Raw genomic sequence first — 16,601 nt, forward strand, 5'->3', positions numbered from 1 at the left:
TACCAGTAGTATCTGTTTTTCAGATGCGCCAGAGTCCTCTCTGCCCCAAAATGACCACCCACTGGGCCATCGTGCATCTGCTGCATCACTGAGCGGCGAAAAGGGTGAGGCAGTTAGATCTGGGGGTAGAACACTTTGCCTTCAGTGCAATGGAACTTCCTCGCCAGCACACCATCTTTTAGATACAGTCTTTTCCACTGTGCCTAATAGGCTTTAGTGGCGGGTCCACAAGCGGCTACGTCAGCCCAGGGTGGCCGACCCCCCCCTTTTTCCATCCATTCCACCACAGGGGCTATGTCTGTGTCAGCCCTTTGGGCAGCCGCAAGCTGCTCTGGGGTCCACCCACTGAATGGTTTTGAGTGGGGCAACTCACTCAACCGGTGGATGCTTGGGTGACCTACAGAACCATCGCTACTGCCGACCTGAGGGTCCACTACCCCCACTCGAGAGTGCCCTGGGGGGTTAATGACGGTAGGGGGGTCCATTAAGTTGCACTGCACACCTTTATGCTGGAACTGGCTACTGTTCAATTTGGGATCTGGGGCCATGCAGGGGCACGACGTACGGCATGGCCTCCTGGAAAGTGCATCGGCATTTTGGTGGCTTTTTCCAGGCCGATGCAACACTTTGAAGTCGTACTCTGCCAGCTTCTCTAACCAGCGGGCGAGCTGGCCCTCTGGCTCCCTCAGCCTAGTTAACCAGCGGAGGCTGCTATGATCAGTGCGAACCGTGAAGGGCCCTGCCCAACAAATACTGTCTGAAATGGGACGTGAACTCTACAACCGCCAGGAGCTCTCGTCTGGTCGTGCAGTAGTTTTGTTCGGTGGCTGACAGCCGCCTGCTCCCATAAGCCAGGACCCTCTCCTCACCTCCCTGTACTTGGGAGAGGACTGCGCCGATCCCACAGTCGCTGGCATCCGTATCGAGGAGAAACTCGCCCTGGTCCAGGTGGTAGCCCAAAATGGGTGCTACTGTAAGACGCCTTTTTAATTCCTCAAAAGCTTCCTGGCACTCAGCAGTCCATTTGAAGCGTGCATACTTCTTAGTGAGTTCATGGAGTGGCTTGGCTATTGTGGCGAAGTCCTCCACAAAGCGGCGGTAGTAGGAAGCCAAGCCAACAAACTGTCGCACCTCTGTGACATTCCGAGGTGCAGGCCATTCGATCACTTGCTGAACCTTCTGGGGGTCAGTAGCAATGCCCCCGGCCGAGATGATGTGCCCCAAGTAGGCGACTTGCTCTCGGAAAAGGCAGCACTTTGAAGGTTTTAGCTTTAGGTTGGCTTTGCGTAGCCTAGCAAAGACCTGTTCAAGCCGCTCCAACATCTGGTTGCTATCCTGCCCCAAGACAATAATGTCATCGAGGTATACCAAGCACGTTTCCCACTGCAGCCCAACCAGGACTCGATCCATTAACCTCTGGAACGTGGCCGGTGCATTGCATAGCCCAAAGGGCATCACGTTCCACTCGAATAGCCCCTTTCGAGTACAAAAGGCAGCTGCTTTGCGGGCTCTAGGGGTCAGTTCTACTTGCCAGTACCCGGATGTCAGGTCCAGTGTACTGAAGTACTTGGCTGTGGACAGCGTATCCAGGGTGTCCTGGATGCGTGGCAGGGGGTAAGCGTCTTTGATGGTGCGCTCATTTAGGGGCCGATAATCCACACACAGCCGTGGACTCTGGTCCTTCTTTTTCACCATCACAATTGGTGCAGCCCAACTGCTGTTGCTAGGCTGAGCTAACCCAGTATCCAGACTCTGCTGTACCTGCTGGTCAGCTGCTGTCTGCTTGTCCCCTGCCATCCTGCGTGGTGGATGTTTCACCGGTGGCCCCGGTGTGATCAGGATGTCGTGCTGAACAACGTTGGTGCGGCCAAGGTCATTTGGGCCGGTTGAGAAGACGTCCCCGTAGGACTGCAGAAGGCCAGCCAACTTGTGGCAGGCATCCCACGTCAAGCTGGAGCAGCTCTCGGCATACAGGGCCTGCAGATGGCCCGGCACGGAAGCAGGGTTAGGGCTGCTGCACTTAGAGGCTGCTGGGGGACTGAGCAGATGAGGCTCCATCCCTTCCAAGACCCGTGCCGGCTGGAGGACCCCAGCCACTGCACCCCTTCTTAAGGTAACAGGCGCAGCCCCAGGGTTGAAGACTTGGATAGGGATGCTGGAGGGTTTCCGAGGCTGCACAACTGCGTGGGCCACAAGTACCTGGTGCTTCTCCACGAAGCCTTAGTGGGGCTCAACATCAGGTCCCCATGAGTGATGCCACGGGAGAACCCTGGGACTACGTATTCGCAGCCAGGCGCCAACACTGTGGTGCGTGCCACTCTAACAACATGTACTTGGGGTCGGTAGTATGATTTAAAGAGGGGTACCTTTTCGTCGAAAAGGGTTACCTCACTGCGGCCATAGTCTAGACAAGCGCCTGCTTCTTGCAGGAAAGGGTGCCCCAGAATAACTTCGGTGCTCTCAGCCATGTCAGCCAGGATGAAGTTCACGTCCGTGACCCTGCTACCGACATGCACCGGCAGGACAACCTCTCCAAGGACAGCCAAACCCTCTGGGTTGATGCCCTGTAGGACCTGAGCAGTGGATGGCTGTGTCTGGGGCCTGGAGTCTATGGGAATGGTGTCAAAATGGTGGAGGGGCAACACATTCCTCCGTGCACCAGAGTCCAGCAAACCACATAGTTCCAGCCCATGCACCAGTATCTCAACACACATCACATCTCTCTGCGATTTTTGTTGCAAATGACCACAGCACCTGGGTCAGAGGTCTGGTCCCTGCTGGCCCTTAGTGGCTTTTGTGCACGAGGACGAGGGGAGGGACAGTTCCTCCATAGGTGTCCTATGCCCGAGCAGTTGTGACAGACAGCTTCTCTCCTGTTCAATTTGTCATGCATGCTTGGATTCTGCTGCCCATGCTGCTGAGGTCTGTGTGCTCTCTCTGATGGTTTATATTTTAGCATGTGCACATTCTCCCGTACCATAGCCGCCCGAACCCCTTGTGCTGCTGAGCCCCTAGTGCCTGACCGCATCAGCTGCGTGACTGCCCTGGCAGCCCTCCTGGTTGTCTCGAATTGGTGGGCAATTCCATATGCTTTGGCCAGGGTGTGTGGCTGTTCCTCCAGTAATTTCTGGATCATTTCAGCGTCTGCCACAGCATTGATAAAAATTTCTACACCAATGCGATCTTGCTCCCTCTCGGATCGATCGGCATACACAATAGAAACTTTTTCGTAAATGTCATCTCTGAGGGTGTGCAAGGCTTCACCGGGTTTCCTGAGTCTCTGTCTTAACTCAATGCCGATGGCTGCTGCATGTTCTGAACATGGCCCATAGGCAACCTCTACCTCCTCCACAATCCTTCTATAGCTCCAACGAGCAGATTTGGGGTTTTTGTGGATTATGGCGCCAGCCGCGCCCCTCAAGCTGAATCTGAGTTGGACAGCCATAGTCCTCTCTGTCCAGCGGTTAGCCTTTGCACAATTCTCAAACTGATAAAGAAAATCCTTCCATGAACCTGATCCATCAAAGTGACCTGGCTGCAGTACAGGAATTTTTTCTTTGCCTCTGTAATGTTCATCGTCACTACTGTCTACAGAGTCACGATCATGCGCCGCACTAGAGTGACAGTAACGTGGCACTGGCCTGACTTGCTTTGGGCTGTGTTGACCATGTTCATAAAGTCCAAGCTCCCCAGCTGGCGCTGCTGCTACGTGAGGCGTGGAGGAGCAGCAATCCTGAGCCAGCATTTTAGGGCTGAGTTGTACAGGCTGGGGTGTGCATGGCACGATACATGGATCAGCAGGCTCAGTAAACTGGGCTTTTACAGGAGCGCAACGGTTACGGTTCATAGCCGTGAGCGAAATGGCTGGCTGGTCACATACAGTGGGTGTAACGAACTCAGTAGGATGCTGATCTGTGCCACAGGGTGCAGCTTTAACTGGTGTGGATGCCATGTTTATAGAGCTGTCACAGTTTGGATAGTGACGGTAATTGGAATCGCCACAAACTGCCTTCTGTGACGCCTCTGGTGTTAAGAAGGGGTTGGTGTGTGTGGAGGGTGGCGGGGTGAGATGCCATGCAGCCTCACTCTGTAACATATCAGCGGCTTCTTCATTAGCGGCTAATGTTAGCTCCATGCCTGTGATGAAAGGGTTGCTACTATATCGTTTAGCATATACTTTATCGGGCGAGTCCATATTAACTTTAGCAGTCTCCGTGTGCTCCGGCAAAAATGGGTTAGCGCTCCTGCTAAGGTGCATTACCTTGGTGTTGCGCTCGGCATCCTCGCGTGCTGCCATTTTCTCTCTCGTTCGGAGCGCTCTCTCTCTCGCCGTCCTTTGCGGAGCTTAATCCCGGACAAGAGCCCCCAGTGTTACCTGACCAGATCGCGGCTCCCAACCGTGGTAAGGAGACCCCTGGCATATTCTTCACTCGGCTCGTAGTGGGTAACAAGCCTGCTTCTTCACAGCGGGTCAGCTTCCGCCAGGCGTAGAAAGACAGCAACTCCCACGATTTCAGCAACAAAACTTTATTTCTTTTCATTTGCCCCGAACACACTTTTTCTTTCCCACTCCTGCGCTAGCCCGCAACACACAACACAGGGCGGCGCAGAGGACAACTAACCCATGGGCGGTCCCTCCAAGCCTACAACATGGCACCTCCCACTTGGAATACATCCCCCACAAGGCTGCAATCCTAAAGGGGAAGGCTCTGCCTGTAACATTCAGTTCTCAACCAAATGGTGGAGAGACCCAGGTATTTAAACCCCGGTGGGCGTAGTCCCCCGGAGGTGGTTATGACCCTCTATTGATCATGTGCGTGAACACATGTGCCCAGGTGTGAAGGGGGCGTGGGTGAGAGGTGAAACGTCTTCAAGAAACAAAAAGAAGTCCAGTCGCCTTTTTCAAGCTCCAGAGACTACTATGACCTGGATGACTGAGAATCTACACAGACATTAATAATATTCCATAACTTTTAATAAATGTTTAATTTTGTGTAAGTGTGTAATTCTAGGGAACTGAAGAAAAAGCATTTACATTTTACACTCTTTATATTTTAGTCAACTAAATCGACTGTAGATTTAGTCGACTATATTCTTTTGATAATTTCGTTGACTAAAACTTGACGAAAACTATTCAGATGACTAAATTATGACTAAAACTAAATTAGAGTTTTGTCAAAAGACTATGACTAAAACTAAATCAAAATTTGTTGTCAAAATTAACACTGCAGCTCGGCCAGCACACCATTAGGAGAGGTGAAGGGTGAGACACCAGCTAAGGGGGGGGGGGGGGGGGGGGGTGGGTTTGACGATCTTTTTCCCCCTTTTGCTGCTCCGTTGTACGATCAGATAAAAGGACTCTCCAACCAAGCTCCCGGGCTGAATGTCAACCCCAGCCCGCTCCTGTTCCCCACCCTTAGAAAACTCTCTCTCAGGGCCTTATTTCCACCGACCGGGTGCCGGTGCCAGCATTTGAACCAATCAGCGGTTTTTCCACTGTGAACGCATTCAGTGCTCAGCCGAAAAACGGGTTCAACTTCGGCCCCGCAAGCTGGCTGGTCTCAAACCAAGAACGTGTGATGCAAGCAGCAGAACGGCGTGACTCTGCCATCTCAGCATACAGTATTCTACCGCTATTTCACTGCATGGCTGTGTTTTACATGAGAAAAGCGATCCTATTTTCACAGCTGTGAATTAACTTGCTGCTTTGTATCAGTTCATATATAAAAGGACGCAAAGTGCGTACTTGTCGTGCTTGAAATCGCTGTCTGTGTATACCTTGTGCCGCACACAGATGCTTAAGTAGTTTTGTTTGCAGTTGTGCCCTTCGGCTTCCGTGTCCAAATGAGGACCCGCCCACACTCATATATAAACGATGAGTTCTCAAACTGCGGTGGAAACACAGCCCCGTTCTTATGTGTTTCGCTGGTTCATTTAAACCGAAACCAGCACTGGCACCCCGGAGAACTGAAGAAGGACTGAAGAAGCAGGGGCACGCTGAAACTGAAGTTCTAATCATGTGTACAGGTGTTTCTGATTATGCTGCTAAAACAGTGGATCAGACTCACCTCAGATCCCTTCCTCTTTTTCCTATGTCTTTTTCAGCAAGAATCACATAATGAGGCAGTCACATGATTTCAGAAAACAGGTCCTTGTGTGGCTTTTGTTTCGTGATATTCTGATAAATGATACAGGCCTCGTTTTTCATTTGAAGCTCTTTTTATTTCATGTTCTTATATTCAAATGAGGGGGCGGAGTTCTATCTGTGGGGCAGCGCTGGTCAGAGGTCAGCGACCCAGAGGAGTAAAACAGGAACTAGCTTGCAAAATATCGTACAGGAGAAGTAGGAGAAGAAGAAAAGAATTGATGCCAATTTTTTGGCGGCCTTATGCAGAATGCTTCTGATCTTTCTAAATCTATTCAACTGATTTACAATGTCTGAAAACAGAAGCATCTCAGACTTATTGAGAGAAGCTGCTAACCGTCTTGACAGAATGGTAGAAGTGAGCGGCTGTGAAATTGGATGGTCTAGCCTTCATATCAGCGTCACCTGCCCGCACCTTACCATAGCTCTTGTCACCTAGCAACTGTGACAGTGCGAAGCACGACTGTGTAAAAGCAGCTGGTTAAACGGAGAACGAACTTTTGCTCCTTTTTGTTGTTTAATTTTAATTCTTTTATTGAAAATAAGCTGTTAAAACAAGCATGACACATTTCAGCATCGAGGAATACAGCTGAGCTAATGATTAATTTCCAACTATATTAAGTGAGACATTAATGTAGAATAAAACTATCCAGTTATGATGCTTAACTTTAATTTCAGGCAAACCGACTTGCTGAGGAACAAATGAAACACTGAAACAAACCAAACATCAGCCGTTAGAGATCATCTGAGTAATTACAAAGTTCCACACACGACAAAAGCCAGCGAGGGCTTGAAAAGGATGTGCCGGCAGTCGGACGTTCTCTCCGGCTAAAGCGAGCCTCGATAGCCCAGTCAGCTGACAGTTAGCAAGGCGAGCTGCTGGTAGAACAGTGGCAACGGACAGCTTCGTAAGTGGAGCACTTTTTGCAATTAGGCAATATCTTGATAAAACGAGCTGATATTTGCAGTTTACACATTTACATTCTCGCCTGAAAACATCTTAAGAGTTTATTTTATGTCACAGAAACAGTAATTTTTCAAACTTTTTGGCCGCTATCCTCCGCTCTGGTCCAAGTCCGCCACTCCTGACCAGCGCCGCCCCACAGATAAAACTCCGCCCCCTCATTTGAATATAAGAACATGAAATTAAAAATAGCTTAAAATGAAAAACGGGGTTAAAAAATGAAAGTCACTGAAATACGTAAAGTAGCTTTACAAAATAAGTGTCACAAAATAAGACTCCATTATGAAATAAATAAATAAATTCTGAAGTAAATAAATAAATCTTGAAATGAATGAGAACAAGATAAAATTTCTTTTAAAATTATTTTATTTCATGGCGATATTTGTTTATTTCATGGCATATTTATTAATAATTTATCAGTAGCAGTATTTTATTTTTTTTTATTAATTAATTAATTTAATTTTGAATGAAAAAGCTCTCCATGCAACACAGGCTTCATTTGGACACACCCCCTTTGCTTGACACAGGCCTGGGGCTTAAGTACAAGACCTTGGAATAGAAACGTCTGTAAGTGTTGTCAATAACAGTTTGTCATATATTACAACATATGTGATTTGTTTTCTTTGATTTATTTGGTTAAGTTTAATGTGTTAGTCTTTCGCTACTAGCATGTGTTGTGCATAGTTAGCTAGCAGCAATGGCCATGGTTGATAATTACTTTAATGTGAGTGCTTATTTTGAGAAGAAATGTTTAAACACGTAAAAAAGTGAAGAGATATTTCTTAGTGACATGCTGTGTCTTTGTAATTTTACAACTTGAGTACATTGTGGATGAAGTGGCAGTAGAGCAATTAAAGGTTCACGAATCAGGGTTTGTACAGGTGATGGAAATCCTTGAAAATGCTTGGCTTTTAATTTTGTCCTTTCAAGTTCTGAAAAGTGCTTGAATTTTGGATATAGTGCTTGAAACTACTTGAAAACTGCAAATTCAAATTATGGATAAGACGAGTATGGAATTATATTTAGGTCAAAAGTCGTGCAAGAACCACATAACCAGGAAAATATTGTGAGTTCACGAGCGCAGGTATTCATTCCTCCCGAGTAAATTCAACGACTCGCGTGTGTAGAACTCAGCAGCGGCGCACAAAGATACATCGCACACATGGGTTCACACTCTCGTGAGGAAACTTTGTGCACCCCAAGCTGAATTCTACACCCTGAAGAAATTTACTTTTCTCCATTTGGGTGGAACCTATGTAGCCTAATGTGATTGTCACTTTGATGGATAGTTCAGGTTACTGCGTTAGACCGAGTTACATCGTGGCAGCAACATGAGCGCTATTTTCAATTGGATTTGCTCACAATCTGGAGAATAAAGTTTCCAGAATTAACTATCAATACTTATTGTTTTATATTTGTATTGCTTTGTATGGACACAATGGCCAGGAACGAATAATATGTATACAATACACAAAAGATTTAAACACAGCTCACAGATTCAGCATCTTAGTCTGTGTTAAACGCCAAAGAAAAGAGAAGAGCTTACAAAAGTTATTTAAAATGAGTGAGTGATGAGGCCTGTCTGACATGGCAAATCATACCACAAATTCGGTGCTGCCACAGCAAAAGCCCAGTCCCCTCTGAGCTTAAGCCTAGTTTTAAGCATCACCAGGAGCAGCTGGCCTGCTGACCTGAGAGACCAGATGGGTGGGTGCATGAGTGCAGCAGCTCAGAGAGATAAGGTGGGGCAAGTCTATTTAGAGATTTAAATGCAAATAAAATAATAGCCAGTGGACTGAGGATAAAATAGGTGAAATGTACTCATGCTTGCAAGTATCAGTTAAAATACGTGCAGCAGTGTTCTGCACCAGCTGTAGCCGAGCATATTAGTAAAGGAGGGGCATTGTTCCAGAAACCTTGGGGCCTGTTCAGATACTTTGGAAACCTGAGCTGTGCTGCCATATCCGTTATAGAGAGAAGAGGATTTCTCTTGCCAACCCTTCTAAATAAGCCGTACTTGTTCAGTCTTTATAACTGTACTGACATGATCGTCAACATTTAACATGCTAACTGAGGCTTGTAGATGTAGCTCTTGGATTTTTTGTGGTTTTCTGAGTATTGTACTATCTGACCTTAGGTTAAATTTGCTAGAATTTTCACTCCTGACTTAAATGTTTTCAATTTGTGAATAATTTTGCTCACAGTAGAATGATTCAATTCAATTTTATTTATAGCCCCAAAATCACAACAAACAGTCACCTTAAGGTACATTATACTGTAAGGTAAAGACCCCGTAATAATACAGCAGAAACCTCAACAATCAAAGGAACCCCAATGAACAAGCATTTGATGACAGTGGGGGGGAAAAGCAACCTTTTAACAGGAAGAAAACTCCAGAAGAAGAGGCTCAGACAAGGGCTGCCATCTGCCACAAGACCAAGGTACTGCCATCCAGAGTAAGTATCTGGTTAGACACCATGTTTCTAAGGCTGGCAGGGCTGAGTACAAAAACCTCAGAATTTAGAAGCAGCGAACTGCAGGTTATCCAAGACTTTATGTCATCAAGACATTCCTGGTGTTTAACTGGATGTTCGTGTTTGTGTTATATGGCTTCAGTGACTTCATCTGGCTTCATCTGTGGTAATTAGTAAGATGTCCTAGCTTCATGGAAGGCTTTTTTTTTACATAGAGCAACAAACTCTTTTCAGGCTAAGTCAAGATCTTCTACATTACCTTATAGGTTATCTGCTATAACCTGCACATTTGTGAGTTATACCAGGGAGTCAAGCACTTCTGATTTGAGGCTTTCTTTTTCAGAGGAGCCACAGTATCCAGAGTCATACGCAGGGAAGATGTAAAACTACTAACGAGATAATCAACCTCTGTGGAGTAGAGTTTATGTAGCTGCTCTGCTTTGTACTGGCACATGGCACTGAAGAAGATAAACGTCTGGTAATAATATCCTCAAACGTAGTTACAGCACTTTGAGAAAGGCTTTGAGAAAGGCTTCTATGGTAATGAACTTTACTCCCCACTGCTGTGTAATCCATTCTTGTAAATTTCAATGTTATTAAGAAATGATAAGACAAAAGAAGATTTTCAATGAACACTGTTTTCAAGTTCTATACAATATATATGAACAAGATCCAGAGTGTGATTAAACTGGTGGGTTTAATCCCAATTGAATCTAATAATAGATTAAATGCAGTGGCTAGGCCATCACTATCAGCATCTACATGGATTTTAAAATCTCTCACTATGATTATTTTGTCAATAAGGGCCAGGTGGACGACAGAGAACAACAAATAAACAGTTTTATTTTTTTATTTTATTTTATTTTATTTTTTTTTTTGTTTTCCAATTAGGGTGTATGAGGCTAAGAGTCAGGCTTTCAAATGAATTAAAACTCTGTCTGGGTCTTTGGTTGATTAATAAACTGAAGTGGAAGATTGCTGTTACGCCTCCTCGACCTGTGCTTCCAGGATTCTGACAGTATGACTCGGAGGTGTTGATTCATTTAAACTAACATGTTCATCCTGCTGTAACCAGATCTCTGTAAGGAAGAATAGATCAATATTTTTAATATGTTGATCAATTATTAAATAATTTACTAACAGGTACTTAGAAGAGAGAGCTAATGTTTATTAATTCACATTTAACTGTTTTTTCTCTTTGGTGCAGTTGAAGATGCTAAATTAAACACCACTGTGCACTCTGATGCAACCAGGAAGTGGTACAATACTGCAGTGAGAGCAACGCCAAGTGAGAGAAAATGATTAACTCATGAACTTCAACTTATTTGAACCTTTCCCAGATGAATGGGCAACAACAGCTGTTTCTCTAAGAACATCACTGATGTTTTTCCCCTTTGGTGTTGTGTTAACACATACCTGAATGCTTCAGGATAACAATGTGCAGCGGTGTCCATGATGCAATCACCTGAAATGATGAAACACAAATGGGATGCTACTGAACATGTGCAACAAAGCTACTACATTAGGTTTTTATGTAACTGATATGGTGATCTGTTTCTTTGTGCTCCTGGTTGCACTTGTTGCTGTGTCTCTTCTCCATGGTCACTCTCCTGCTGACAATATAGAGGCCATGAGGACATTTGAGGGTCTCTGCAGGTCCAGCAGAGAAGAAGTTTCCATCACCATCCAACCAAACAGTTCACCCTTTGGAGACTCACGTGGTAATACCACTCAACTACTGTGGTCTGAGGTTGCCTCTGTGAGAAGTGTAAAATTGAGAGGTGATATTTCATATGAAATCCAATATGTCCATTGGACTGCATCATTTAACTTCTTATATTCCTCACTTTTTTCAGATTTTACTGAAAGATTAGAAAATACAGTCAAATGCCCTTTCACCCATCGTGCACTACAGGGTGCGCTCTACCAAGGATTTCTCATTCTCTCTATCTCTCTCTCTCTTGCTCTCGCTCTCTCACACACATTAAAAAAAAAAAAAAAAAAAAAAATGAGGGTAACAGGACTAAAAACCACAAGCTCATCTGCACACATAAAATATGTTTCAGTGGAATACTACTAATCATGCACCTAGAATCACAGGACCTCAGTGTCTTTGACAAATCTTCACTGTAAAGATGTAAAACAAATTGGAGGCCAAACTCCTCATCACCTGAGCCATAGGAGCTAGAACAGGTGTCTTTTGGAATTGGAAACAGGAATTTTTGCCCACTCTTCTTTGCAGAAATGTGTTTATTCAACCACATTGGTGGATTCTAAAACATGGACAGCATGTGCCAAAACATCTCAATAGGATTTGAATCCAAACTTTGACTCTGCCACTCTAAAACCTTCAGTTTGTGTTTTTCTTTCCACAGCAGAAAACTCAATCCCATCCAGATACAGAGTTCACAGTCTTATAATTTATTGGTTGGGGAGTTGACAGTTGAGTGTCAAGACCAGAAGGAGGAACAGATTAATTAATCTTTACTCACAGTGGGAGCAGTTTCAGAAAACCCAATGTATGCTGTTCAGTGCAGTGAAGAGTGCTCGGACCTCTACATTGGTGAAACCAAACAGCCTCTTCACAAACGAATGGCACAACATAGAAGAGCCACCTCGACAGGACAAGATTCAGCAGTACATCTGCATCTGAAGGAAAAAGGGCACTCTTCTGAGGATGCCAATGTTCACATTTTGGACAGGGAAAACAGATGGTTTGAAAGAGGAGTGAAAGAAGCCATCTATGTCCACTGTGAACAACCATCATTGAACAGAGGAGGTGGATTACGTCACCAACTTTCCCCCGCTTACAGTGCTGTCCTGAGCTCCCTTCCCAGACGTCTCAACCCCCATTCACACCTTTGTTCCAGTGACCTCAATAGGCCACAGGAAACAATGGAGCGGAGTCCTAAATTGGTTTCAACTGAAACCACTGATTAAATATGACCCACGCCCCCTTCACACCTGGGCACATGTGTTCACGCACATGATCAATAGAGGGTCATAACCACCTCCAGGGGACTACGCCCACAGGGGTTTAAATACCTGGGTCTCTCTACCATTTGGTTGAGAACTGAAGAAGCCTTTCGGATGAGAGGTGAAACGTCTTCAAGAAACAAAAAGAAGTCCAGTCGCCTTTTTCAAGCTCCAGAGACTACTATGACCTGGATGACTGAGAATCTACACAGACAAAACCCAATGTTGGCAGACATGGGAGCAGTCTCTGGTATGATGAAAACACTGACACCGGGAGCTGGAGAGACAAAATCTGTATTCACAAACTGGCTAGGCAGTGGAACCTCTGACAGACTGAGTGGAGGAGCAGAAGTGGAAGAGCAGAGCGGTGGAGTTGAGCCTGGAAATGGATCTGGTGGAGGTAAGCCCAACACCAGGGAAATGAGCTCATCAGAAGTAATGCAGTCTTTAGGGTGGAGATCAAATTTCCGTTCCCAAGAGCCACGCTTCCTTCTCTTGAGAGATGAGGAGGCTGTTGGGAAGGTGGCAGAGTGCAGAACTGGTTAGTGGGTTGCTGATGAGAAGCTGAGCCAACCAATTGTTATCACAGGGGGCTCAGGCGAAGAAGTGAAAGCTGCAGAATATGACTGTTGAGTTTGCTGTGGCTGCAGCAGCAGTGTGGAGCTGACTGAATTTGGCAAAGTTTGGGTTTTGGGCTGCTGTATTGACAAAGGTGACTGGAGAGAGAAGGAAAAAGTCCTTTAACCATGTTTGCAATAGGTCCACATACTTAGGGTAGGAAACTAATTCTTTGCCCAACTTCCTCCTTCTCTCCTGCATGGATGAGCACAGCCACCATCCCCAGAAATGTTGAGTGGTTAAGAAACTCCTCAGGACTCTCAAAAGTTGTGTCTGCTGAGACTATTCTGGTCAGAATGTAGTGTCATGGAGACTGAAGTGTGAGGATCCAAATGCAGACATCCAGAGCCAGACTGAGGTGAACCATTTATTGAGGGCTGATGGTACAAAAGTACAAAAGGAAACTGAAACAATAAACTTACTGAATCCTATACTCACAGGAAAACATACTACAGCTAGAAAACACCGGAGCCACCAACCACTGGGGGAAGGTGAAAAGACACTGACAAAGGGCAAGGGAAGACAGAGATATAGAAAAAGACAGGCTGGCTGCAAAGACAAAGAACGATTCAGAAGGCCCATATGGAAATGGCAACAAGGGAACTATTTACCCTGCCCAGGATAGGCTTACTGGGGCCCCACCCTGGAGCCAGGCCTGGGGAGGGAGCTCGAGGGAGAGTGTCTGGTGGCTGGTCATTAGCCCATGGTGCCCGGACGGGCACAGCCCAAAGAGACAACATGGGCTCCCCCTCCTGTAGGCCCACCACCTGCAGGAGGTGTTGTAGGGGTCGGGTGCAGTGTGTGCCGGGCGGTGGCCAAGGGTGGCGGCCCTGGTGGACCAATCCACAGCTATTGAGACTGGCTATTGGGACATGGAAAGTCACCTCTCTGGTGGGGATGGAGCCTGAGCTAATGTGTGAGGTTGAGAGATACTGACTAGATATAGTCAGGCTTACCTCATTGCATGGCCTGGGCTCTGGTACCAGTCTCCTGGAGAGGAGCTGGACTGTGTTCCAGTCTGGAGTTGCCCCCGGTGAGAGGCGTTGAGCAGGGGTGGGTATTCTTGTATCCCCCCGGCTTGCTGCCTGTACATCGGAGTTTTCACCAGCAGATGAGAGGGTTGCTTCCCTGTGCCTTCGGGCCTGGGAATGGGTCAGGACTGTTGTTTGCACTTACGCGCTGAATGACAGTTCAGAGTACCCACCCTTTTTGGAGTCACTGGGCGGGGTGCTCGAGGGTGCTCCATCCGGTGACTTTACTATGTAAATTCAGAATGATTAAACATTTATGGCATTTCTGTTTTGTTCCTTTGTTCTTTCTATGTGGCGGTACAAGCCACATAGATAAAAATTTACTTCACATTGTAATGTGCAGTGTTATTTAGTGTCATAATTTAAGCTGTTTCTGGTGCAATATATTCTACATATTTTATGTTAATTACAAAAGATTCATAAACCAACCCATTTCAATGCATTCATCTTTTATTTCTGCACACAAAAAAGACAATTTTACTCTCCAGGAAACAAAGATAAAGCATTCTTTTCATTCAACACTCAGGCTAGTCTTATTAGACATAAGCCACCTTCTGTTTCTGATTCTTGCCCCATAATTCCTTAAGTAGCATTACAGCGATTGTACGATAATGAAGAAGAAAGGAGATTAAAGCGAATATATGATGCTGATGACACAAGGACATGCCTTCCCGTGTCACTGCTGAATCCAGGAGTCATCACATGTTCTTGGCACAGACAGAAGGTCTTTGATCGTAGCAACTCAAATCATCCCAGCACTTTCTACCTGGAAGTACAGAAAAAGAGGAAGTCACTGAATGTGTTGAGCAGTTTATGATCAGGTTTATAATGTCCTTGTCACAAAACACATTTTTTTCATATTGAAAACCACTAATTGATTTGATTAAAAAAACAAACAAACAAAAAAGTTTATTTTCTGTTAAATTATAAAATATTTTTTGTGTTTGAGTGTATTTTTTTTTTATCTTGTATGAGTAGCATCACTTAAACTTGTACCTGAATAATTCATTTGCAAGCAGTGCTGGTGACCTCCTGCATTATTGGGCTCTCCAGGACACCAGTTGGTATAGTAGAACATGCTGCCATCGCTCCAAATCCAATGGCCCTTCTGGAGAGGAGAGAGAGCAGATTACAGTTAGAAGAATATTGGGGTAGTAAGGATGGAGACCTGAGGAACACCACAATTAAAATGTCCAATAGAAACATAAACTATTGGATTGCATGTATTAAATTGCATGTACACATACTGCATATATAATAATTGTACACTTAGTTGTTTTCATTGACTAAAGTACCTGGTGTGCATCAGAGCCACCAATCCAGGTTTCTTGGTACTCATAACCATGATGCAGTATGAGTCTCTGAAGCTCGTGGTACTCCATGAAGTTGTGCACCGATGCAAGGTGACCCCCCAGGGACATACAGTTTCTCTACAATGAAGACACAAAGAAATTAATCCAATTAAATTAATCTTTTATGGAAGCAAAACTGAGTCACTGGAGGATCATTCACAATGGGATTACCTCAGCGAGAGCCCAAGACATAGGTTTCGGAATGAAGTAGAAACAACGACGATTGAACTCAAACCAACCACCACATCCGACGGACCTCTTGATCAGGTGAGTTTTTGCTGTGTGTGGTAGATAATATGGAGTCTCCATTCAGTATATTGAATTTTTACATATGTGTGTGTTTATTAAAAATTAATAAACACAATATTTTAACAATAATTTAACATCGAAAATATAACATGAAATATAACAAATTATATCTAAATAGGATAACAAAATACAATAAAATGTAAAACTGACATGACAATCCACAATAGCAAGACAATATAAAGCATATTAGAACATTAAAAAAAAGAGTGATAAGCACATGAAACATTAACACAAACTGTAGTTGTAACCTTCCTCTATTATCTCTGCAGATGACAGTAGAAGAGTATTAAAGTGAAAATCTGAAAGACACTGACCTCTTTCATTGCTTTCAGCCTTTGTCTCTGGAAGAACTATAAAATTAGAGATATCATTTAATTGAGAATTCAGTACTTTTCTGTAATATCATGCATAGATGGCATAATACTCACCAGCAGATCCAGCCAGAGCCACTGTGGTACAAACCAGTGCACACACAGTCAGCATGCTCATGGTTGCAGATGATGAGATGGGAATTAGTGATGCTTCTGTAGGAGACTCGTACAGACTGCAGGTCAGTAAAGAGAAGTCAACCGATTATAAAATGAAGAATGCCTGCCCCTTCCTCCTGCTCTGTGACGTCTTTTTTTTTGCTATCTTCCTGACAACACCCACAATACATTTGCGGAAATCAAACTTACTAAGAATTATACACTTAAGAATTCATAGATACAGTCAATGCCTTTGTTATACTGT

The 16,601-nt window shown here is 44.9% G+C and overlaps 1 protein-coding gene across 1 annotated transcript; it reads right to left on the minus strand.

Annotated features, from left to right (window-relative positions):
- Positions 1-14,835: 14,835 nt before the first annotated feature.
- Positions 14,836-16,401, minus strand: LOC115797427 (ladderlectin-like). Its single transcript, XM_030754007.1, has 6 exons — positions 16,298-16,401; positions 16,184-16,219; positions 15,732-15,838; positions 15,504-15,638; positions 15,205-15,316; positions 14,836-14,974 (listed from the first exon to the last, which is right to left on the minus strand). The coding sequence occupies exons 1-6, from the start codon at positions 16,356-16,358 to the stop codon at positions 14,907-14,909; spliced, it is 519 nt and encodes a 172-aa protein (XP_030609867.1). The 5' UTR covers positions 16,359-16,401; the 3' UTR covers positions 14,836-14,906.
- Between the last annotated feature and the right edge of the window lie 200 nt (positions 16,402-16,601).

The sequence above is a fragment of the Archocentrus centrarchus genome, chromosome 18 (assembly GCF_007364275.1).
Source record: "Archocentrus centrarchus isolate MPI-CPG fArcCen1 chromosome 18, fArcCen1, whole genome shotgun sequence".
Taxonomy (NCBI): domain Eukaryota; kingdom Metazoa; phylum Chordata; class Actinopteri; order Cichliformes; family Cichlidae; genus Archocentrus; species Archocentrus centrarchus.